The sequence below is a fragment of the Pelophylax lessonae genome, assembly GCF_965119305.1.
Source record: "Pelophylax lessonae genome assembly, chromosome: 8".
Classification (NCBI taxonomy): domain Eukaryota; kingdom Metazoa; phylum Chordata; class Amphibia; order Anura; family Ranidae; genus Pelophylax; species Pelophylax lessonae.
Window position 1 is genome coordinate 108,569,456 of NC_138775.1, and position 26,383 is coordinate 108,595,838.

At 44.9% G+C, this 26,383-nt stretch overlaps 1 protein-coding gene across 4 annotated transcripts in view; it reads right to left on the reverse strand.

Moving 5' to 3' along the window:
- The window catches only part of TNRC6B (trinucleotide repeat containing adaptor 6B), a 754,281-nt gene that overhangs the window by 164,597 nt on the left and 563,301 nt on the right, over positions 1-26,383 (reverse strand). For all 4 annotated transcript variants that reach the window (XM_082265794.1, XM_082265793.1, XM_082265791.1 and 1 more), the window contains 2 exons: positions 16,548-16,673; positions 1,487-1,660 (listed from right to left, as the gene is read on the reverse strand). In XM_082265794.1, the coding sequence (XP_082121920.1) occupies positions 1,487-1,660; positions 16,548-16,673 (300 nt within the window). The remainder of the gene's footprint in view (positions 1-1,486; positions 1,661-16,547; positions 16,674-26,383) is intronic.

Genomic DNA, 26,383 nt, shown 5'->3' on the forward strand with positions numbered 1-26,383 from the left:
AGTGTGATAGCATGGGCATGCGTGGCTCAAAGTTGATTGGACGGCGCTTCCTAGTACAGACAAACAACTATCCAAAACACACAGCAAAAGCAACCCAGGAGCTTTTGAAGGAAAAGAGGTGGAATATTCTGCAATGGCCGAGTCAATCACCTGATCTCAACTCAATTGAGCATGCATTTCACTTACTAAAGGCAAAACTAAAGGCAGAAAGACCCACAAAGAACAGCATTTAGAGCCTTAGTAAAGCATCAGAAAGAAGGAAACCCAGTCTTTGGTATTGTCCATGGGTTCCAGACTTCAGGCCAGGAAAGGATTCTCAACAAAATATTAAAAGTTAACATTTTATCAATGATTAGATTTGTTTGTTCAATTATATTTGAGCCCCTGAAAACCCCCCATTTCAAGGGGCTCAAATGTAATTGGACAAATTAAACAATCTGAAACAAACAATCCAAATTAATTTGAAGTGCAGATTTTTAGCTTTAATTTAAGGGGTTGAACATAAATATCAAGTAGAAAGTTTTAGTAACTGCAACCGTTTTTATACACAGTTGGACAGTTGGTGTATGAAAATGGTTGCAGTTCCTAAAATTTGTACTTGAGATTTATGTTCAACCCCTTGAATTAAAGCTGCAAGTCTTTATTTCAAATTAATTGGGATTGTTTCATTTTAATTTTATTCTGGTGGCAAACAGGGACAAAAGTATGAAAATTGTGCCTGTGTCCAAAAATATATATGGACCTAACTGTATATCCCTTAATGAATATATTCATGAACCTAACTGTATATCCCTTATTTAAATGCATATTTAAATATTGCTAATAGACGTGACAGATATTTGTCTCTATTTTAGCTTGCCATAGCGCCCTGCATGTCAGGACACACACTAGGAAACTAAAAGTTAGAAGTGTAAACAAAGCATGTCTTCTCAGACCGCACAAAGATGCACATATAGTAAACATTACTAGAGTTTTTTTTGCATGTTTTTCTATTTCAGATGGACACAAAAGCAAAAAAAAATGCGAACTTACAAAACACCTGTCCATTGATGTGTAACATAACAGTGTGAATAATCTAAAGGAGAACAACAACAAAAGCTTTTATGGCTGTACTTCTGTGGATCACAGGACTGCAGCTGGTTCTGCACTATTGTGAACGGTTTTCAGCAGACAGTGGGCTGAAGCCGCAGGCAAAGCAGAAAGCCGGTGACCGACAGTCACCAGCTCTCTGCTCACAGAGCAACTGAGCAAGAGGTCTTCGATCGCCCAGCTCTTAATCTTAGAGCTGGCGGGGTACTGATGACTGCATCCACCTAGGTAAGTATGATTTCTAAAAAAAAAAAAAAAAAAAAAAAAAAAAAAAAAAACCCTGAACTCTCTCAAAACAAATAATTTTATATTGTACAGATTGGGGGAGTTTGAAACTATGGATTTTGTTTTTCCTGGGAATATTGGCAATATAATAATGATGACTAGTAAGACTCACCTGGAGGCCAGCTGGTATTAATTGATTTGCTTCCCATTTTACTAGGAGGGGATTTGGCTGGTAACCAACTCTCAGCAGTTGGCCCTCCATGCAATCCCACAGATTCTCCAGACATCATATCAAACTGGTTGTATGGGGAGCCACCAGGATTCTTTGCAGGAGGAGCAATTGAGCCTGAAGGCAGAGATGAAAGAAAAATAAATGTAAAACATGAAGGTTCACTGCATAAATGTTATGCAAAAGTGGTGTGTACACATTTACATAGTTAGTGAGGTTGAAAAAAAAAAAAGACGCCAGTCCATCAGTACAACCTATGATGAGTGTGTATGTTTGCAATCAACAGTACATTGTATACCCCTGTATGTTGTGGTTGTTAAGGTGCCCATCTATTCGTTTTTTTAAACTATCGATGCTCCCAGCTAATACCACTGCTTGTGGAAGAGAATTCCACATCCTTACCGATCTGACGGTAAAGAACCCTTTACGCAGTTTCAGGTTAAACCGCTTCTCTTCTAATTTTAATGAATGGCAGGGTGTCATTTTATATTCCCTTTCGCTTAAAAGTTTGTTCCCTATGCTAGGGTTGCCAGTACAGTATTTGTACATTGATATATTCCCTCTCAAGCATCTCCTCTCTAGAGAGAATAAGTTCAATGCTTGTAGTCTTTCCTCATAGCTGAAGTCCTCCATTCCCTTTATTAGTTTTGTTGCCCTTCTCTGAACTCTCTCCAGTTCCAGCACATCCTTCCTGAGGACAGGTGCCCAGAACTGGACGGCATACTCAAGATGTAGCCGAACCAGAGTCTTGTAGAGTGGGAGAATTATCGTTTTATCTCTGTAGTAAATCCCTTTTTTATACATGCCAGTATTCTGCTGGCTTTGCTTGAAGCAGCTTGGCATTGTATGCCATTGCTGAGCTTGTCGTGTACTAGGACCCCCAGGTCCTTTTCCATCTTAGATTCCCCCAAAGGCTCTCTCCCTAGTGAGCAACTTGCATTTGTATTTCTGGCACTGAAATGCATTACCTTACATTTTCCAACATTAAACCTCATTTGCTTTGCAGATGCCCACTCCATTATTTTGTTCAGGTCTTCTTGTAAGGATTCCACATCCTGTGTAGAAGTTATTGCCCTGCTTAATTTAGTATCATCCGCGAATATGGAGACTGACCTGTTTATCCCATCCTCTAGATTGTTTATGAATAAATTAAACAGGATTGGTCCCAGGACAGATGTTTGGGGGACCCCACTTTCCATACCAGACCATCCTGAGTCCCTCCCCATTTATCAACACCCTTTGGACTCGCCCCTGAAGCCAGTTTTCAATCCAGGTACTCACCCTATGGTCAATATACCTACGTACCTTCGATTGTACAGTAAACTTTGTGGGGAACTCTATCAAATGCCTTTGCAAAATCCAGATACACAACATCTAGAGGCCATCCTTTATCTATAAAAAGTCTTGCTACAGATGGAATTACGCTGAATTTATACCCTGAGGGCCACTGACCCTCCTGGGTTAAATTAAATGGTATCATTTAAGCCATTCCTGGAGGGATTCACATCAGGAGGCATGGAAAAATAAATTTCAACTATTTCCTCCTTTATCTGCTTCTTTCTTTTTTTCCGATTGTCTGTTTTCATCATTATTGATGTGGGAAAAAGAAAATTATTATTGAGATACATGCATTGCATATCCCACTATTCATATTATAATGTATTTATGTATTGTTATGTATTTGATGACTGTTCATATAATTTATGTATATCTTTTCCACTGATCTTGTTGTATTCTCACACTGTTCTATGCACAGGTATAAGTCTGCTCTTATCCATTCATCAAGACATAATGCTGATATAGGTTTGCTGATAACTGTATATTGTTTGCTCTCAATTGTGGTCACGCCGACCTCATGATAGTATTGCCATGTTTTGAAAGTTATTTTCATGCTGGCTGCAGTAATCGATTCTATGTGCCTTTTTTCATTTACAGACATTTCCTTTGAAAGTGCTCTTTGGGGACATGCCCGGCACGGTAAGTGGACGCCATCCAGTGGTTGTCCGCTGTATGAGCAGTGTCTAACCATCTAGATCTCTTTGAGATCTATCGCGCACGCTCATCCTGAGTCCGCCTGCGTTCCACGCCGACGGAATCATTCCGTGACGGTGGAACGCAGGACCCGGTCGCATCTCTGCCGCGTCATGACGATGCGCATGCGCGGCTGGGGCCGCGGCCGGCTCCCGTGTGCCAGGGAACCCTTCACAGGAAGCAGCTGATTAGAATTGATTGGGAGCCACACAGGGCTGCGACTCATTAAACAATTATCCAGGTAATATAAACCCCAACTTCCTGACGATGAGCTGCATTGCTCACCTGTTGGGAAGATGATGATCCTTTCTTATTTGTGTCTCTGGGGCTACTGAACACCTTCAAGGTAATGATTTCTTTGATCATACTCGCTATATGAGACAATAGAATTGCATTAGGAATTCTATGAAGGTTTCCTTTTTCTTCAATAATTCATAAGTCAATGATACATGTCTATAGACCTTTTTGTAATTCAGCCCCATAAAGTTTATCACTCCATAATATTATGATGAATTGCTAGCCCTGTTGCAGTATCTAACATTGTCACAAATGATCATTTATATAGAAGAAAAATATAGATCCTTATGTGATAATCCAAAATAGAGGAACTTATTTATCCTGACTCTCCCTGTAATATCCCGTTCATTATAACAAACAATTGTAAGATTTTATATCTTACATTTTTGATCCCCCTCTTTGGATAGAAAGTTTTTTGATTTTTCCACCTCAATTTTCATCCAGCAGAGCTTCCAACTTCTGGGTTTCAGCTGTCCCCAACCAGCCGCTGGCTGGACAGCACATACCATTAAGATCTTCCTTTATGGATCATCAGTAACAAAGATTCTTCTCTGACACCCTTGATCAGCATTCCTTGGTTAATGGTCTGAGCACTGATCACCTGTTTTTAATGTTATGCTGGCAGGCTCACAATTCCAAATCAACACACCAGATTATGTAAGTGTTTTTTCGCTTTGAAATTCTGTCTTTGTCCTGGGACATTGTCCCCTTTTTCTATAAATCTTTGTGATAGGATTATAATATGTTTGTAAATATTATGAAATTACTTATTTATGCAATTAATCACCCACAGACAGCTATCCAAGGTTACCCCTGAAGAAGGAGTTATATTTGTGACTTTGAAACGCGTTGGGTTTTCACCCTGGGGTCTAGTGGTCATTTTCTGTCTTGTGATTCAATGTATTGTATACAGCTTGCCATTTTTTAACTTTTTGTAAGGGTTTTCACCCTGGGGTCTAGTGGTCATTTTCTGTCTTGTGATTCGATGTATTGTAAAGAGCTTGCCATTTTTTTACTTTTTGTAACTTTCTTTCAATAAATTGTATTTTTCATAAAATTCTTGTTATTTATATACAACTTTTCTAACCAGTGCCTTAAAAATCCCACAACCAGGGGAATTTCCTTTTTGTAATCCTTTATCTATATGGCAGCTCACTTCTTCATAGAAGGCCAATAGACTGGTCTGGCAGAGCCATTTTTTCTGCATCTACGCTGATTACTACTAATGATACCGTTTTCATTACTAAAGTCTTGTATATAGTCCCTTATCCCCTCCAATAGCTTGCAGACTATTGATGTTAGGCTAACCGGCCCGTAGTTCCAAGGGATATATCTCGGCCCCTTTTTAAATATTGCGACCACATTGGCTTTTCTCCCATCAGCTGGTACCATTCTCGTCAGTAGACTATCCATAAAAATTAGGAACAATGGTCTGGTTATCACAAGGCTGAGTTCCTTAAGGACCCTCGGGTTTAAGCCATCTGGTCCCAGTGACTTGTTTATGTTAAGTTTTTCAGGTCGTTCTGAGTCTCTCTTCTGTTAACCATGAGGGTGCTTCCTGTGATGTGTTATTAACATTACAGTCTAGGTTACTAAATCCCCCCCCCATTTCTTTTGTGAAGACTGAGGAGAAGAATTTATTTAGAACCTTTGCCTTCCTCTCTGTCCCTTATAGCCAGATTCCCTTTGTTGTTCTTTATAGGGCCAAATGTTCTGGCCTCACTTACTTACTATTTATATACTTAGACAATTTATTGGGGTTTTTTTTTCTACTCTCTTCCGCTATGTCCCTTTCGTGTTCTTTCTTAGCCGCCTCGATTGTGCTCTTACATTTCTTATTGCATTCTTTGTAATGTTGGACTGCTGCCAATGACCCATCAGCCTTGTATTTTTTAAAAGCCTTTTCTTTTGTTTTTATATGCATTTTTACGTTGGAGTTTTAGCTATTTTTAACTTTTTTCCCGTTGGAATGCACTGGCCAATACCTATATTTAATATGTTCTTAAAGCACTCCCCTTTTTGCCCAGTGTTCTTTGTTCCTAGGATTCTATCCCATTTAATATCGTCTAGCAAAGAGGGCAGTATAGGGAAGTTAGCTCTTTTGAAATTCAGCGTCCTTGTATTACCCTTGTGTTTCCTATTTCTGTGGTTTATACTGAAACTAATTGACCTATGGTCACTGTTTCCTAAGTTGCCCCGTACTTCTACATTCGCGATCAGGTCTGTATTGTTAGTAATCAGTGGGTCTAGTAATGCACTGTTTCTCGTTAGTTTGTTTACCATCTGACCAATGAAATTGTCCTGCAAAACATTTGGGAAATGGTGAGCCTCAGACAAATGCGCAGTTCCTTCTTAGTCTATATCTGGATAATTAAAATCCCCCATTATAATGACATTTCCCATCCTTGCTGCCATTCCAAGCTGTGATAGGAGGTCCCCCTCTCTCTGGTTGGGGGGCCTATAGCATACGCCCTACATTACTTTCCCCATAGTACCTTCCCTTTGAAGCTCTACCCATAAGGATTCCACCTCCTCCCTAGCTCCATTCGTGGTATCGTTCCTCATATTCACTTGCACATCGTTCTTGATATACAGGCATACCCCTCCCTCTTTTTTACCTTTCATATATCTGCGATAAAGGAAATACCCCTGAATGGTTGCCAGCCAATTATGAGAGCTGTCAAACCAAGTCTCCGAAATTCCCATAAAATCCTCCTCATACATTAACAGCTTCACTTCTCCCAACTGTTGGCCAGACTTCTAGCATTGGCAAACAAACCTCGTAATTTTGTCTGGTTGCATACTATATCCTCGCTAGATGTAATGAGGCAGCACTTTCGATTTGTCAAATTACCTACCTTAGGTTTTGGATCTCTGATCACCCTACCGCTAATGCCCCTAATAATGCTCGCTGAACCTTGCTCCCCACTGGTTAGTTCTACATCTGGCCCGCCCCCCCATCACCTATTTAAAATTATTTGGCTAGTAATTAACTGGGGTGTACAGAAAACAAAAAGTTAATACAAATAAATTACTTTGATTATTAGCTGAGTGCCCTTCTTTTTATTCTAATATCTTGCCCATCAGATGTTGGCCTATTTCTGCAACAGGCAACCTACTACAATGTAACAAACACCGGTACGGAAAGGTGGTCAACATATCTCTAGCCACAAAAATGTATCGAAACACGAGTGCTGCAAACTACAGCCAATAGTGTTATCAGCATTGAAGCAGACTAAGCTCCAAACAAATTCATACTCAGTTTAGTATGTGCACAGTGAAAAACCTTAACCCCTTGAAGACTAAGCCTTTTTCTGACACTTGCTTACACTTGCTTGTTGCTTACAAGTTAAAATCAGTATTTTTTGCTAGAAAATTACTTAGAACCCCCAAACATCATATATATTTGCAAAGACCCTAGGGAATAAAATGGTGGTCATTGCAATATTTTATGTCCCACTGTATTTGAGCAGCGTTCTTTCAAATGCAATTTTTTTGGAAAAAAATGAATTTTTGTAAAATCTTACCGTTAAATTCCTTTCTCTGAGTCCTCCGACAGTCGCCGCCCCTCATATAGTCTTCACCAAAGGGTATTGACTTCCGCTCCACAGGAGTAGCTAGGCATAAGACTTGTTAAAAACAAAAGCATTTAACATAGATACACCCATGGGGGCTGTCCCACTGGCCAATACCCCCTGCAGTAAGCCATCCCAACTCAGTTTGTTAGCATAGCAGTAAGTGTACAAGAAAAAACTCCAAAAGAGGGGTGGGGGCAGCGACTGTCGGAGGACTCAGAGAAAGGAATTTTACGGTAAGATTTTACAAAAATTCAGTTTTCTCTTATGTCCTCCGACAGTCGCCGCCCTCATATAGTCTTCACCAATGGGATGTCCCAAAGCAGTGTAGACATGAGGGGTGGGAGACGCAACCGTAGAAAAGGCAACGCAGTACCCACATCAGAGAAAGGAACCTTACACGCACAGTAACAGAACCTTCTGGGCAACAGAAAAGGCTCAACAGGAGCAACATCCAAGGAAAGCAAATAACCCAGGGGATAAACAACCCCAAACACCAAGGACCCACAAAAAAAAAGGGTCCCCTATGGCACTGCCGCGCAGAGAACTTTGCCGCCAAAGGAGGCATCAGCTGATGCCAGAACATCAATCTTATAGAATTTGGAAAGGGTGTTCACTGACGACCAAGTCGCAGCCTTGCACACCTGGGCCACCGAAGCCTGAAGCCGGTAGGCCCAGGACGTACTCATCGATCTGGTAGAGTGCGCCTTAACAGGGAAGGGTGGAACCTGTTCCTTCAAAGCATAGGCCTGTACAATCGTCCGTCTGATCCATTTTGCAATGGTCGCCGCAGACGCAGCCATGCCCTTTCCGAGGTCCCTCAGGAAGGACAAAGAGGGAATCCGATTTCCGAAAGGAATCAGTGGATGACAGGTAAACCTTGATCGCCTGGACAACATCCAAGGAATGCAAGGTAACCTCCTTAGGATGCTTAGGCTTTGCACAGAGCGAAGGCAAAACATGTCCTCATTAAGGTGAAAGTCAGACACCACGTTAGGGAGAAATGACGAGTTAGGTTGCAAGACCACCTTATCTTTATGAACCACCAGGTAAGGGGAGCGGCAAGACAACGCTGCCAACTCAGACACCCTGCGAGCCGAAGTGATCGCCACTAAAAGGGCAACCTTCTTAGACAGCAGAGGCAACGATATCTCCCGGATGTTTTCAAAGGGAGAACGCTGTAACACGGACAGAACCAAGTCCAGTGGAGGTAAAGGCTCCCTTCGGGGGAAGGGCCAAATGTCGCACACCTTGAATGAAGGTGCGAAGAAATGAGACGCCACAGGGCGTGGAAAAAACAACAGCCAGTGCAGATACCTGGCCCTTTATCGTGGCCAGAGCCAGGCGCTGGTCCACACCAGACTGGAGGAAATCCAAAACTCTCGTCACTGAGTATGAGCGAGGAGAAAACCCCCTGAACTCACACCAGGCAAAATAAGCTTTCTAGGTACGGTAAAAAATTTTACCAGACGAGGCTTTTCTAGCCTTGATTAAGGTAGGAATGACCTCTGGGGAGAGACCCGTCTCTCAGGACCTGGCTTTCAACAGCCAGGCCGTTAAAGCCAGCGACTGTAAAGCAGGATGGAAGATCGGTCCCTGAGACAGTAGATCTTCTCGCATTGGCAGTCACCAAGGAGGCGCGACTGCTAAGTGAACGATGTCCGTGTACCAGGACCGGCGTGGCCAGTCCGGTGCCACCAGAATCACCAAGTTCGGTTCCGAGGCCAACCTGCGAAGGAACCTGGATAACAACTGAATCGGAGGAAAGGCATACATCAGACGATACTGATGCCAAGGGGCCACCAGAGCATTCGAGGCATCCGCCAGAGGATCGCGCATTCTTGCCACGAACCTTTCCACCTTGTGGTTTAGCCGAGACGCGAACAGATCCACGTCCGGGGATCCCCACTTCGCACACAGCATTTGGAAGACCTCCGGGTGTAGGGACTATTCCCCCGATCCAGGGTCTGTCGGCTCAGATAATCTGCCTGCCAATTCTCCACACCCGGAATGTGAACTGCCGAAATCGCCGGGACACGAGCCTCGGCCCAAGACAGAATGTCGGTCATCTCCCGGGCCCTCCTGGTGCCCCCTTGGTGGTTGATGTACACCACCGCGGTAGCATTGTCCGTCTGTACCCGAACGGGACGACCCCAAAGTCGATCCGACCACTGGAAGAGACAGAGTTTGATCGCTCTCAATTCCAATATGTTGATCGGAGGGGAGGATTCCTCCTCCGACCAAGTGCCCTGGGCAGACAGGTTGCCCAGTACTCCACCCCAGCCCGACAGGCTGGCATCCGTGGTAATCACTGTCCACAGTAACGGACAGAAGGATTTGCCTTCCGACACAGCCGGGGACTGAAGCCACCACAGAAGATCCATTCTGGTCCGGCAACTCAATGAGACACTCAGATCCAAGGACTGAGGTAGTCTGTCCCACCTGGCCAGGATCTCCGCTTGGAGAGACCGTGTGTGAAACTGAGCAAAGGGTATCGCCTCGAAGGCTGACACCATAAACCCCAGGCACCGCATACAGGTCCTGAATGACGAGGATTGGTTGTCCCTGAGGGACCTGATCTCGTCCTGAAGGGTCCGGAGCTTGTCCTCCGGCAGAAAAACCTTTGCTTGAGCAGAGTCCAGAACCATTCCCAGATAGGGAAGACGAACCGAAGGAGACAAAGTCGACTTCTGAACGTTGATGGTCCAACCGAACTCCTGGAGCGTCTGTACCGTAGTCGACAGATCACACAACAGACTGACAGGCACTCGATCTTAACAGGAAATCATCCAGATATCCCAAGACCGCAATGCCCTGTGCCCGCAACAGGCCCAGAACAGGCGCCAGCACTTTGGTAAAGACTCTTGGAGCCAAAGCGAGACCGAAAGGTAGCGCTTCGAACTGATAGTGGTCCCTCTGATGACCCTCGAAAAATGGGGATGTGCAGGTACGTATCCTTCAGGTCGATAGAGGCCAGGAATTCCCCTGGACTCAGGGAGGCCACCACCGAGCGGAGAGATTCCATGCGGAACTTTCGAACGCGCACAAAGCGGTTCAGAGCTTTTAAGTCCAGGATAGGATGCACCTTGCCCTCCTTTCTGGGCACAGTGAACAGATTCGAGTAAAACCCCCAAAACCTGTCCCGATGAGGCACCGGGACAATCACCCCCTGGGCAAGGAGATCCTGCACCGCTTGATGCAGTTTCTGCAGGCGCCCTGGGGTCAAATGAAGATTTGAGGGAAAGAATCTGTTCGCCGGCCGTGAAAGGAATTTGATTTTGTATCCCGATCAAATGATTTCCTGAACCCACCTGTCTGGGATTCGGAGCAGCCAAGGTTGGAGGAAACCGCGCCAACCTCCCCCCACCCCTGAAACGGGTGAGGGCGGACTTCTGCTTGCCCGCCCAAGGCTTTTTCTGGCCACCTTGGCCCTTGAAAGGTTTACCCTTGTTTTGTGGCTTGAAGGCACGAAAGGACCCCTGATTGGGTCTAAAAGCGGGAACCAAAGGCTTGTTCTTCGGATTTTGGGGCAGCAGAGTGCTTTTGCCCCCAGTGACACCTTTCACCAGGGTATCTAAAGCCTCGCCAAACAGGCGAGACCCTGCATAGGGAAAATCAGCCACCGTTTTCCGTGACGTCTGGTCAGCCGACCAGCTCTTCAGCCAGATCAGTCGACGGTTAAACACCGCGACACTAGACAGGCGCGTAGCCAAAGGGGCCTCATTTAAGGCTGCATCACACAAATACATGACCCCTTGATGAATTTGGTCCACCATGTCCAGCGTAGCAGGTGGGGCAGAATCAGACGCGAGAGTGCGTCTAAGCACCTTAGTCCAATTTCCCACCGCCTGAGCCACCATGACAGAGGTGAAAATAGGTTTGAGCATGGAACCCGCCACCATGTAGGCATGACGGGCCAGAGACTCCAACCTCCTGTCCGTAGGATCCCGGAACAACGGGGTATCCTCAGTGGGAACCAAAGTAGCATTGTTTAACACGGCCACCGTGTGATCCACCTGGGGAGCCACACACCAGCGCGAATCTGTAGAAGGCGCAAAGGGGTAAAGCAGTTTAAACCGATTAGGCACCGTGAAAGGGCGTTTCAAACCGTGCCATTGTTCATTCACAGTGTGATGAAACTCAGCGGGGCAGGGAAAAACCTGCGCCGACTTTCGGGTCCTATGAGTACCAAAGGAGGACACAATGCCCGGAGGATTGGGCTCATCCTCCAAATGTAGGGTTTCTTTTACAGAAGAAATTAACACATCCATAGCTGTGCGTTCTTCAGGCGACCCCGGGGGAGAAACATCTACCCCCTCCACCTCCGCCTCAGACCCCAGCGGGTCCAGGGACGAGCGAGACCCTGAAAAGGGCACGCCAGCCACAGATGCCACATCACCATCTGAATCAGAGGAGAAAGATAGTCTAGGCCTTTTTCTAGCAGCTCGTTCAGCCATCAGCACCTCCATTTTTGACACTAAAGACGCCACCACAGTGGCCAAATTAGGTATAACGGGGGGTTCAGCAGAACTGGGGTGCCCCACCAAGGCTGGGGGGAATTTGCTCTCCTGAGATTCCATTGCAGAAACACAATGAAAAAAAAAAAAGGTACTGGCCCTTTAAAAGTGCTGCGGAGTGCGCAGCCCACCGCTAAATACACTGTGTACACAGACCCCTCAAAAGGGACAAAACTGAGCCAGAAGGGATGAAACAGAGAAATATGGAAGAGACAGTCTGCAGAGCCCCACAGAGTGTTACACCACCGATCGCTGCTCCAAAAGAAAAGGAAGTGAGGTCACCAGGGGCTGAACTATATGCTGCAAGGCTAAGGGAAAATAGCTGCACATAGTAAGTAATTAAAGTAAGTAATGGGAGGCTTCGGCAAGATGGCCGCGGACATGTGCTCGGAACGATCGTTCTGCCACACACAAGATGGCGCCGGATGGCACCAAAACACTACACAGCAAGCTGTTAGCAAAGCCCATATTGAAGCCAGACATGCTGCCCACATCCAAAATGGCGGACTGCGCGGTTTTTAGCCGCAGCGGCCGCCGCACACACAGTCTGCACCTCCCAAACGCTGAAGTGACACAGGAGAGAGGCCCCCAAAACCACACAGCGCCAGCAGTGCAATAAAAATGACCCCCGCAGGGATCGCATCCGGGAGCCCCACAAACGCACAGACATGAGGGGACACACAGCAACACGGGACTGCCACCCCAGACAGAGGCCCCACACAGGGAAGTACTTACTTGTACCGGATGGCGTGGGGAGCCTCTAATAAACGGAAAGCCTCTGTCCTCAGATGACAGGGAATGCCGTCAGCCAAAACGCAGGACACTGCAGTACTTAACCGCAGATGCGTCCAGTGAGGTAGCCACCTCATAGGCTGCATCCCTGCTGCGAACAGGGATGGGTCTTCATAGTGCCAGGGCGAACCATAGCCGAACGCTCGATGGCGGGCTGGGGACCCCTCTGCCCTGGAGAGCCAGGGCGGCCAGTCCGATTCCCAGCTCTGCAAAATCCATCTTCATCCGAAGATCCGACTAAAACTAAAGCTGACAAAACAAACAGCTAGTAAAGCAAAGAAAAACCGACATTTTGCAAATAAAAATCATAAGAAAAGATTAGAAGGCTGAGACTGTAGCCCCAGCACAGGGAAGCCTATCTACTCCTAACGCTAGGCAGAGACAAACTGAGTTGGGATGGCTTACTGCAGGGGGGTATTGACCAGTGGGACAGCCCCCATGGGTGTGTCTATGTTAAATGCTTTTGTTTTTAACAAGTCTTATGCCTAGCTACTCCTGCGGAGCGGAAGTCAATACCCATTGGTGAAGACTATATGAGGAGCGGCGACTGTCATAGGACATAAGAGAAAATACACTTTCATGAATAAAAAAAAACAGTAAAGTTAGCCAAATATTTTTGTATAAATGTGAAAGATGATGTTATGCCAAATAGATACCCAACATGTCATGCTTTAAAATTTTGCACACTTGTGGAATGGCAACAAACTATGGAACATAAAAATCTCGATAATCACCAGTTTAGAGTTAAAGAGGGAGTTTATTGCTAGCATTCTTGCTCTCGCTCTAATGATCACAGCAATACCTCACGTGTGGTTTGAACACAGTTTACATTTGTGGGCGCTACTTACGTACGAGTTCGCTTATGAGCACAAGGATGGAGAGATGGGGGGCACTTAAAAAAATTTTTTTTCTTATTTTATTTTTACACTGTCCCTTTAATTTTTTTTTTAAATCACTTTTATTGCTGTCACAAGGAATGTAAAACATCACTTGTGAGAGCAATACTTACGGGTCAGGTATTTTTGTGGAGGGATCTGGGGTCTATAAGACCCCAAATCCCTCTTTTGCATTTAAAAGCATGTCATGACATCGCTTTCAGGTTACTAGATCCGAGACATGATGAAAGTCGATTCGGGCTTTGTTCAGCTCTTGCTAATTAGCCGCATCTGTTACTACAATAAAGCGGACCGTCGGCTCTAAAAACTGGTACCAGGGTTATGCCTGCGCATGTTTGTGTTATGTCGGCGTGAAGGGGTTAGGCTGGCTACAGTATACACCATTATCTATATTATTGAGCCAGCGGGATTCCTTCAACCACACAAATTAGGTGAATGGAGAAGTCCCACCCCACTGAAACAACTGTCAGAATGTTCTGATCAGGGGCTGCAGCTGTAAATCCAGAAAGTTTTCCAACTTCTCAGGATGGCCACACACTGATCGAAATTCGATCAATCACTGTTGAACAGGCCAAATTTTGATTAGTGTATGGCCAGCTTTTAACTTTAGCATGGGCTCACAAATACAATTGTGCATTCTGGGTACAAGGGATTTGAATTTCCTTGCATCCTGATTCTTATTTAAAAGCCTTCACTGACCCAATTATCAGCACATTTTTCTGAAGGAGAATATGGGCTGCAGCTTCAGTGAAGGGACTACATTTTTTTTTTTTTTTTTTTTAAACATTGCTCATTTACAGTATGTACACGACTCAGATGGCTCAGGAAACTGATGAATACTTCTTATTGGGTATTTACAGGAATAAAGGCTTTTATGAACACTAAAAATATTTGAAGAGCGCAGTTGCCACAAAGTAACCACATCACACTTTAATGGTGCTTGGACAGTTAGAGATCTGGGCTATTACAATTTATACTGCCATTAATCACAAAAATAACTGTCCATCCAAAGCAGGCAGTTTTCATGGCATCAATAAGATAAAACCATATATAACCCAGAGTTAAAAACATTTATGATGCTTCTCTCCCTCACTTCCACTTTATAATATAACTTTAGCAAAAATATGTTTTTTCGTTTTGTATAGGAGTAGAAAACTATTCATACCAGGTTATTTTTTTGTGGCTTGTGCCCCAATATTAGGATATCACTTCTTGTCCAGGAAATAAAACAGGTAATGCGAAGAGATATCCCATCTTTTAACAGTTGCCCCTGGAATATTTGCCACCAGGGCAAATAGAGGGTTTATTCTCTCCAACAAGAGCACAGACTGCAATAAATCTTGACAGAGGGTCTTTTGGCTTTACCCACAATAAAAGTGCAGCCCCAAATGTATTATTGTTGGGATGCTGTGTAAAATCTACATAAAAACAGAATGCAATGATTTTCAAATCTCATCAACCTATATTATTATTATAATATTTTCACAATAGAAAAAAAGAAAATATATCAAAAGTTTAAAACTGAGAAAATGTTTCATTTTAAGAAAAAAATTTGGAACTGGAATTGGGAAATGGATTGCAGCAACACATCTCAAAAACTTTGTGAAGGGCATTTTTATAGAGTGTCTCAGAAGATTTGCAGAGGTTCACCAATCTGTGAAAAGCTGAAAATAAAAATTGTCAAACAATTTGAGAATAATGTTCACTATAAAATTGCAAAAACTTTAAATATATCAGCTACAGTACATATCAAAAGATTCAGAGAAACTGAAGAAATCTCGGTGCGCAAGGAATAAGGGTGATGCGCAATTTTGGATGCCCGTGATCTTGGTGGCCCTTAGATGGCACTGCAGTAACAACAGGCATGATTCTGTGATGGACTCAGGAATACTTCAGGAATACTAATGCATGGGCTCAGGAATACTTCCAAAAACCACTGTCTGTGAACACATTTTGCTGTGCAAAAATGCAAGTTAAAGCTCTATCATGCAAAGAACCCATATCCAGAAACACTACTGTCTTCTTCGTGCCAAACCACATTTAACATGGCTTGTTGCAAAGTAGAAACCGGTTCTGTGGTCAGACAAATCAAAACTTGACATTTTGTCTTGGCAACCATGGATGCCGCCTCTTCAGGAAAGGGACATTCTGGTTTGCTATAAGCACTTAGTTAAAAAGCCTGCATCTCTGATGGTACGAGGGTGCATTGCTGCAAATAAAATGGTCAGCCTACACATTTGGAAAGGCACCATCAATGTTGAAAGGTCAATCCAGGTTTTAGGGCAGCATATGCTTCCATCCAGACAGTGTCTTTTTCAGGAAAGATCTTGCATATTTCAGCAGGACAATGCTAAATTGCATACTGCATCTATGACAACAGCAGAGTTTTATTGTAGAGTCCAGATGCTTAACTGGCCAGCCTGCAGTCCAGAACTTTCACAAATTGAAAATTGTTGGTGCATCATACAAAATACAACAAAGACCCAGTACTGTTGAGCAGCTAGATTCCTATGTCAGGCAAGAATGGGACAGCATTCCTCTCCCAAAACTCCAGCAATTGGTTTCCTCAATACCCAAATGTTTACAGTGATGTTAAAGTGGAGGGAATACTACACCTTGCTAAACATGGCCCTGCAACAACTTTCGTGTTGCCATCAATTTCAAAAGTACCTATTTTTTTTTCTTAAAATGGTACATTTTCTCAATTTAAACATTTGATAAGCTTTTTACTTCTATTGTAAATAAATAAAATATGGGTTTATAGGATTTGTAAATCATTGCATTCTGTTTTTATGTAGATTTTACACAGCGTCCCAACTTTTGTGGAATTTGAGTTGTATTTTTAGAACGTTTCTAGCAATTTGACAGGCAATACTGCAGAAAAGTCACACTTTACCATTCTTATGCAAACTGACATCTTGTGAGACAGAGGAAGGCAACCCATCCATCATCGAAGTCCACTGCTTGAAACGAGATTCTGCCCCAGCTTCCTTTCCATAATCCATACCACTGGAGCTAAAACCTGCAAATGTCATATTTAAAAAAAAAAAAAAGCCTTAATATAAAGAAATACCTGGGTCTTTATGGGCTCATACACAGATGTTTGTAGGCAAAAATGTACTCTAGTGTAAAATTCCTGGCATTATTCATGTCCAGGAAGCCACAGGTGGCATGAACAGCTGGTAACAGAACTGAATGGCTGTACATGTGTGTGTAAGCACTAATGCTTTCTAGCAGAAGTTTGTCATATGCATATATGTGGGTAAACACCGATGCAAGAAAGCAAATACAAGCATGTATAGCCATTCACTTCCATGGGTGGTTGCAAGCACCAGCTGTGGCTTTCAAGGCACAGAAAAACACCAGGATTGTTTGCTAGATGATGAGATTTGTGCTTGCAAACCTATGTGCATAAGCCCTAAGCTGCCACTGTATGCACAAACACAAATATAAACTGATGTTAAGGGTTTAATAATGTTTAATGATCTTCAAACTTCCCCACTTTAGAGATATGCTAAACTCCAATAACCCACTAGCCTTGGCCAATTCAAGCATACTCAAACTAAAAACAATGTTAACCACTTGACCTCTGAAAGGTTTACCCCCCCTCCTGACCAGGCTATTTTTTGTTATATGGCACTGCGTTACTTTATCAGACAATTGTGTGGTCATGCGACACTGTACTCAAAAATAAAATGTCCTTTTATTCCCCACAAAAACAAATAGAGATTTCTTTTAGTGGTATTTGATTATCTTCACGCTTTTTATTTTTTGCGCTATAAACAAAGAACTGCGCTATAGAAAAAAAAAATTATATATCTTTTTTTTTATAGCGTAGTTCTTTGTTTATAGCGCAAAAAAATAAAAAGCCTGGACCTCTCCATGTCAGCCTACCATGGGTCAGCTCCGCCCCCTCTGACCCCTCCAGGACCACCTTTTTCTTAGCCCATAAATGGAAGCTGTCTGCCTAAGCAAGTGCTCTTTTTTTTGTCCTCGCTCCGGACGCCTTTAAAAAAAAAAAACAATAAAAAAAGTTTTGGGCTTTTTCCTTTGAGTGTTTTTGGACTAGTTTTTATCACGCTTCTCACGTTCAGCCTCTCCTGTGTCAGAAGACCCCCACATTTGGGCTGTAAACCTCCCGAGGTGGTGGGTGTCCTTGATGCTGGGAGTGGCTGTGATGCAGTTTAAACAACTGCATGTTGGCTCTAGGCGGGGAGCTGCAAGGACGCTCACCGCTGATTCGCGGGTATCTCTGCGTTAAGGGCAGTCCGCCTTCTCCTCTCCGTTGCTTCACTTCTTGCTTCTCCTCTGCTGCCTGTCCCTCCAGCCTGACAGACTCTGCTGCTGCTGACCAGGTAAGCCTGTGGTTCTCCTCTATGTCTGTCACAGAGCTGGGCTTCTAGTCTGTGGGAGTCCTGATGGCTGATTCTGCCTTGCAGGTGCCTTGATTGATTTCTGCCTGCCTTTTTAGCACTGAAGATTGAATGGAAAGGTATATGAATATATATCCTGGGGCTGTCAGGGAGCAAGATGTTTTGGTCAGGGGCTGAAGAGAAGAAATGATTAGCCGCTCCTGATGTGCTATGCCTAGGGGCTGTGAACTGATGGACCAACCGTAGGTGACAAGCCACGATCCACCTCCAGAGTCAGGGTGTGTGCCCAGCCTGGGAGAAGAAGCAGGGAAGAGACCAACGGCAGTGGATGGTAAAGCCGAGAACTGCAGCCTGGAGAGGATGTCACTGGTGCGAGCCGATGGTCCCAAAAGTGGTGTGAAGGGGAACCACAGTCAGCCACTAGAGGCACTATGCGTTTCACTGCATAGGGCCTTGTCAAGTCATGTGACCAAGGGACAGGTGGACCGTAATTTAAAAGGGATAGTAAAAAGGGAGGGGCCGGCTGCGGGAGGGGGATAATTAAACTGCTGCATGATTGTCTCCAATGTTTCCATCCGTAAAGAAACCAGGTCAATAAATAACCTCCAGAGAAATGTACATAAATGAATGTGTGTCTGTATATATATGACACATATGTATCATACAGTGGTAATAATAAACTATAAATAAATAATGAAAATAAATAAAAAATATTGGGAGAATAATAAAATCAAATCAATAATACTAATAATAACAGTCCACACAATGGACTGTACACATACATGCGTATACATGCATGAACACACAGCCACACCCATAATGTGTGCACATGAACCACTAATTTGATCACGAATGCCCAGTGGGCAAAATATTAACAACAAAGAACAAAAAAAATTACTAAATGACACTATGGGCTTCTAATTCTTCATTCAAACCATTTGGCGATAAGGTATGTAACTTAAAGATCCAGAACGTTTCGCGTTTTCACAAAAGGGAGCATCTTTCATTGGCGGTAAGGGTTATATCAGATATTTGTTCAATCGCCATGCATAGGCGTGCGCACGGGGTGTGCCGGGTGTGCCTGGGCACACCCTAATCACCCTGTGTCTGTTAGTGTTGGGCCGGCTTCTCCATCTCTGCCACTGAGGGTAATGAGATACTTGGTGGAGAGGCGGCTGTGCTGTTGGCTCCAGCAGATAGTGAGGCTTGTCAGAGCCGCTCAGTGTGTGTGTGACACTGTTAGGTAATGTTAATGCTTGCAGGGAGAAAGACGAGCTGTCAAAACTCAGGGGTGATGTCGGGGGTGGGCGGGACCGAACAGCTATCAAACACCAGCCAATAGGATGGGGTCTGGGCGGCCGCTTCGTTTATGTGGCTCCGCCCCTTTCTTAAGCAGCCCAATCATTGGCTGGTGTTTGACAGCTGCTTGATCCCGCCCACCCCCGACATCACCGCTTTTTTTTACAGCTGGGCTTTCTCCCTGAAAGCAGCTACATTACATGACAGTGTCATACACACAGTGGGGTACCAATGTGGGGTGTCAGCCGGCGTTCTCTGAGATCCCACATCGCAGGGTGAAGGCAGCTGCAGTGGCAGCTCCTTCAGTCCGTGCTGCTAGCGGGGGGCGGAGCCGGGATGGGAAGAAGGGGGCGGATCCTCGCGGGGAGGGGCGGAGCCTCGGCGGGAAGAAGGGGCGGAGCCTCGGCGGGAAGAAGGTGAGTGCGTTCCCATTGCTCAAGTGTGTGTGCTGGATAGGAGGGGGGTGGGGAAGCTGCATATAGAGGGATTCATCTTTCCCTATTCTTTCTGCAGCTGCTGAATAACTGATTCTCCTCCTCTCCCTCCTGCAGGAAGAATAGGGAAAGATCAATTCATCTATATGCAGCTGCCCCATCCCCCTCCTATACAACTTCTTTTGCTAGCCCCCCGGTGCTCGTAATCCCCCCCTCTGCTCTTAGCCCCCCCCAAGGCACTAGACCCCCCTGTTCTTTAGCACCCCCCATGCTCTTCAGCCCCCCACAGTGCTTTTCATCTCCCTCCCCCCAAGTGCTCCCTGTCCCCCCCAGTGCTCTCCACCCCCTGGTTTTCCTTGCCCGCCCCCTAAGTGCTCCCTGTCCCCCACCCAGTGCTCTCCACCCCCCTGGTTTTCCCTGCCGCCCCCCAAGTGCTCTCCACCCCCCTGGTTTTCCCTGCCCGCCCCCCAAGTGCTCGCTGTCCCTCCCAGTGCTCTCCACCCTCCTGGTTTTCCGTGCTCGCCCCCCCCCCAGTGCTCCCCCCCCCGCGCCTTCCAACCCCCCTACAATGCTTTCCAAATCCCCTCTTTATTCTCTCCAGCCCCCCCCCCACCGTGCCCTTCAGCTCCTCCAGTGCTCTCTGCTTGCCCTGTGCTCTCCGGCCCCCCTAGTGCTCTTCTATCTTCTATCATGTCCTCAGTCTCCGAGCATCTCCTGTATCATGTCCTCAGTCTCTGACCATCTCCTGTATCATGTCTGCAGTCTCTGACCATCTCCTGTACCATGTCTACAGTCTCTGACCATCTCCTGTATCATGTCTGCAGTCTCTGACCATCTCCTGTACCATGTCTACAGTCTCTGACCATCTCCTGTATCATGTCTGCAGTGTCTGACCATCTCCTGTACCATGTCTACAGTCTCTGACCATCTCCTGTATCATGTCTACAGTCTCTGACCATCTCCTGTATCATGTCTGCAGTCTCTGACCATCTCCTGTATCATGTCTGCAGTCTCTGACCATCTCCTGTATCACATCTGCAGTCTCTGACCATCTCCTGTATCATGTCTACAGTCTCTGACCATCTCCTGTATCATGTCTGCAGTCTCTGACCATCTCCTGTACCATGTCTACAGTCTCTGACCATCTCATGTATCATGTCTGTAGTCTCTGACCATCTCCTGTATCATGTCTACAGTCTCTGACCATCTCCTGTATCATGTCTACAGTCTCTGACCATCTCCTGTATCATGTCTGCAGTCTCTGACCATCTCCTGTATCACATCTGCAGTCTCTGACCATCTCCTGTATCATGTCTGCAGTCTCTGACCATCTCCTGTATCACATCTGCAGTCTCTGACCATCTCCTGTATCATGTCTACAGTCTCTGACCATCTCCTGTATCATGTCTGCAGTCTCTGACCATCTCCTGTACCATGTCTACAGTCTCTGACCATCTCATGTATCATGTCTGTAGTCTCTGACCATCTCCTGTATCATGTCTACAGTCTCTGACCATCTCCTGTATCATGTCTGCAGTCTCTGACCATCTCCTGTACCATGTCTACAGTCTCTGACCATCTCATGTATCATGTCTGTAGTCTCTGACCATCTCCTGTATCATGTCTGCAGTCTCTGACCATCTACTGTATCCTGTCTGCAGTCTCTGACCATCTCCTTTATCATGTCTGTAGTCTCTGACCATCTCCTGTATCACGTTTGCAGTCTCTGACCATCTCCTGTATCACGTCTGTAGTCTCTGACCATCTCCTGTAAACACATTGCTAATAATATTAGCTATCTATTTATGCTGAAGGTAGGACTGTGCAGGGGAGGCAGATAGTGCAAAAGGGGGAACTGTGATTAGAGAGACAGGGGGCAGACTGCAAGGGGCACTGTGATTGGGGGGGGGGGGGCTGTGAATTTTGTGCAATAAATATTCCTGAAAACATTACAAATTTTTGTGGGTGCTTACATTTTAAAGTTGGGGGGGGGGGGTGCCAGATATAGGATCCGCCCCGGGTGCCAAATTCTCTAGGTACGCCACTGCACACACACTGAGCAGCTCTTGCAAGTCTCACTGTCTGCTGAATGTGAAACTCCCCCTCTCCCCTGTTAGTGTCCATAAGTGGTGCCCAGTAGTGCCACCTATCAGTGCCCAGTAGTGCCACCTATCAGTGCCCACCAGTGCCACCTATCAGTGCCCACCAGTGCCACTTCATCAGTGCCCATCAGTGTCACCTAATAGTGCCTATCAGTGCCCAGCAGTGCCGCCTCATCAGTGCCACCTATCAGTGCCCACCAGTGCCGCCTCATCAGTGCCCATCAGACACATCTAACAGTGCCTATCAGTGCTTCCTATCAGTGCCACCAATCAGTGCCCACCAATGCCGCCTATCAGTGATGCCTATTAGTGCCCATCAGTGCTGCCAATAAGTGCTGCCTATCAGTGCCACCTATCAGTACCCATCAGTGCAGCCTCATCAGTGCCAGTCAGTGCTGAGAACAAGCGCCTATTAGTGCTGCCTATCAGTCCATATCAGTGCCTCACATGTAATTTCACCTGTAATACACATCAAAAGGAAAATAAGGCATACATCTTTTTCAAAACTTAGCAGTGATGGTGGAACCCCTCTACAGATATTTGCCATACAATTTAACTTAAGTGCAAAAACCTTTTAGTGTCCCAATACTTTTGACAAGTGTTTATGTGTGTGTGTGTGTGTGTATATATATATATATATATATATATATATATATATATATAGTGTGTGTATGTGTGTGTATATATATATATATATATATACACACGCATGTGTGTTTGAGCTTTGGGGTGCACACCCTAATGCAATAGGCTGCGCACGCCTATGTCGCCATGACCTTTCAAACATTTAATATCTTTGTTATGTTGGGACAAAAAAATGTCGGGGCACACTATGCTTGTCACACCCTTTTTGAATGAATCTCTGATGTTCTCCTACTCTCTTATGTAAAGTCCATATGATACGGCCCACATACAGAAGATTACAAGGGCAGCGTAATACATACACAAAAAATTCAGATAAACAGGTAATGAACTGCTTGATGGTGACACTGGTCCCATTTTTATCTAAAAAAAGATGTTTTCCCATGGGAGATAAACATGTTAGGCACCCTCCTTTTTTGCACTGGAAAATCCCTGTTCTATTGTCAAAATAGGACTTGATATCAGGGGACTGTTTTTTTACTGGGACCAGTCAATCTACTTGGGGCAACTATATTTTTAAGGGTACATGTCCTTCTAAAGGTCACTTGGGGTGCCGGTGGAAGCGTAGTGGCAAGGCTCAGGTCTAACTTTAAGATGTTCCAATGTTCTTAATACCGGTTATCTTCCTAGGTTAGTCATTATACCCTGTGACGATCCTAGCTGATTTGGTCTCACTACTACCCATTGCTTTGATGTTCTTGTTGTTAAACTGGTTACAAGGCAGTAATGCATTTTTTTGGTAAGATTCTGTCAACAGAGGCTCTGGGTAACCTTTTTTTACTGAACTTTTGGATGAGGGTTTTTCCCTGCTTTTCGTACTGGTCTATTTTGGTACAGTTCCAGCGCAACCCGTGGAATTGCCCTCCCAGAATATTATTGAGCCATGACAGATGGTGGCAAATCGAATATTGTAAATACGAGTTTCCACTGGTTGGTTTACAGTGTTTACATAAAATAATTGCGTCACCCTCTTATGCTACCTCTGAGTCCAAGAAGACAAGCTTTGAAGGATCAATAACAGACGGGAACTGGAGGCCCAATTGGTTGTTGTTACAATGGGATACAAAGGCTTGGAACTGGTCTAAACCACCCTTCCAAATAAGTAGCACATCGCCTAGTATCTAGTATACAATGTGCTCAAAGAAGGGGTTGTGGTGCCAAAATCAATGTTTTTTCCCAGTAGCCCATTGTAATGTTGGCATAACATGGAGAAAAATGTGCCCCCATGGCTGTGCCCTGAAGTTGGAGATAAAACTGCTCTAAGAAAGTGAAGTAGTTATGTTGGTGAGAAAATTGTGCTTGCCTAGAATTGATGGATAGGTCCCTATAAAGAAATAAATCGAAAGATTGTGAAAGACCACTAAATCAACTATTTGTACTGGCAACTATTGGTCCACCCGGTGGATGATTAAGGGATTTATGAACTTTTGGGAGGTGATAAAAATAGGGGGTTCTGCAGGTCAATGGTAGGAGGAATTGTTTCTCCTCCTTATCCAGGACCCCATCTCTAAAAGCAACTTCCACCAAGGTATTCAAAACCTTATGAAACCTTCTGACTGGTCCCATAAAAAAAACGGTCCCATGATATCCGGTCCGATTTTGACAATAGAACAGGGATTTTTCAGCGCAAAAAACGAGGGTGCCTAACATGTCAGTATATCTCGCTTGGGAAAACATCTTTTTAAGGTGCTTGGGAATATGTATCTACTTGTAACTGATCCAGTGGCCAGCTGGTGATCGCTTCAGCACCCAGTACACAAGTGCCTACAAACCAGGAAGGTGTGCAATAGGAATATGAACTATATTCATGCACGTTTACACATGTACTGTATGTGCATACACACAGTCCATCGTGTCGACTGTTATGTTTTTTTTTTTTTAATTCTAGGAATTTATTTCCTCCCAATATGATTTTTATTTATTCATTTATTTTTATTTTATTTATAATTTTTTTATGAATTATTTTTTTATAGTTTATCATTACCACTATATTATACATATGTACACATAATCATGTATATACATTTCTCTGGTGGTTATTGATTTGGTTTCTTTACGGATGGAGACAATCATGCAGCAGTTTAATTATTCCCCTCCCCCAGCAAGCTCCTCCCTTTTACTTTCCCTTTAAATTACGGTTCACCTGTCCCTTGGTGACATGATAAGGCTCTATGCAGTTAAAAAAGCATTGTCATGGTGACCCCCCCCCCCCGCTACAAGTATTGTCTGCCCGCTTTCATATTCCCACAAGCCTAGACAGCTTTTAGTTGGTGACATCATTCTAAGCTCCTGCACCCGGCTTTCATCATCATATGCCGCTAATTCCCCTCCTTGCCTTCCTGCCTAGCTCAGGCACATAGTGCCTCCAGTGACTGATAGAAGACTCCGTCCACATCTCCTTACATCATTGTCGGGACTAATGGCACATAGTGCCTTCAGTGGCTGACTGCGGTCTCCCTTAACCATCGCCACACAGTGCCACCAGTGGCTGACTGCGGTCTCCTTCACATCATCGCTAAGATCACCGGCACATAGTGCCTCTAGCGGCTTACTGCGGTTCCCCTTCACACTACAGTCGGCCTGCACCAGTGATGTCATCTCCAGGCTGCAGTTCTCGGCTTTACCATCCACCGCCGTAGGTCTCTCCCCTGCTTCCTCGCCCAGGCTGGGCACACACCCTGAGTCTGGAGGTGGATTGCGGCTTGTCACCTACGGTTGGTCCATCAGTTCACAGCCCCTGGGCATAGCACATCAGGAGCGGCTAACCATATCTTCTCTTCAGCTCCTGACCAAAACATCTTGCTCCCTGACAGCCGCAGGATTTGCTCCAACTTGACTCAATCCATTAGCCTGGATACTCAGCCTCCTTTTCAGGGTTAGTAAAGCGGACAGTACATGGCATTTTAATTGAATTAACCTTAATTTTCCCTCTCTTTGATGCTAACTGTATTTTCTTGGAAGTTTTTCAACAGCACCAGTGTATTTATTGATCACAGCCCTAAGAGCTTTTCTGAGTTTTTTTGTTGTTGTGACTTATACCAAGGATGTTCCTCTCTTGCAGCTATGAGCATATTTTTGCCAAAAGAGAACTGCTAAACCTCTTAGCGCCTAGTCTCTTTTTTGGGTATTTGCTATGGGCCAGGTAAACCATTTATCAGACAATGGAGGGCAGTTAGTTCGTCGTTTCTGAATTCTTCCAAGTCCAAGCCCAACCAAGCCTCGAAGGGATCAAACAAAACCTTCTGAAGGTGTCTCCACCCTGTCCCCTCAGGTTGGAGCAAGGCTAGCTAGTTTTGGAGGAGTCTGGGCGGATGAGGTGCAGGATGCTTGGATCTTAATCATTTGCGTCTTGGACTTTCTCGAATACACGATCGTTGGTTTTTACATTGATGTAAATGACTATATTTGCTTAATACATTTTATTGCAATTTTTCACTATGGGGCTGTCATTATGTTCCATTGAGAGGAAATGAGTGTATAGAGGACACGAGGGGTAGTACAGAGAAAGATATCGGGTAGCTCACTGTCGAGGGAGGCATGTTCAAGGCCAATAGAAGGGACAGATTTCTCACAGTTCAAATCTTTTGGAGTTGGGGGCCCATTCGGCGTGCTCTGCTAGCGTTCCAACCTGTGCTACAGGATCAGTCGAGGTCCTTTCAGAAAACAAAACCACCGTGGCTTATGTAACTCGGCAAAGTGGCACCAGGAGTCTGCCGTTTCTTCAGGTGGCCTGCCAAGAGTTTGTAGGGGAAAGGAATGTTACCTCTCTTACAGCAACCTACCTGCCAGGGGCGGAGAACGTTCGAAGCCTGGGGGATGCAAGCGTTAGACCATATGGCCTCGGCGAAGAATTATCAACTTCCTCGCTTCTTCTGGAGTCTG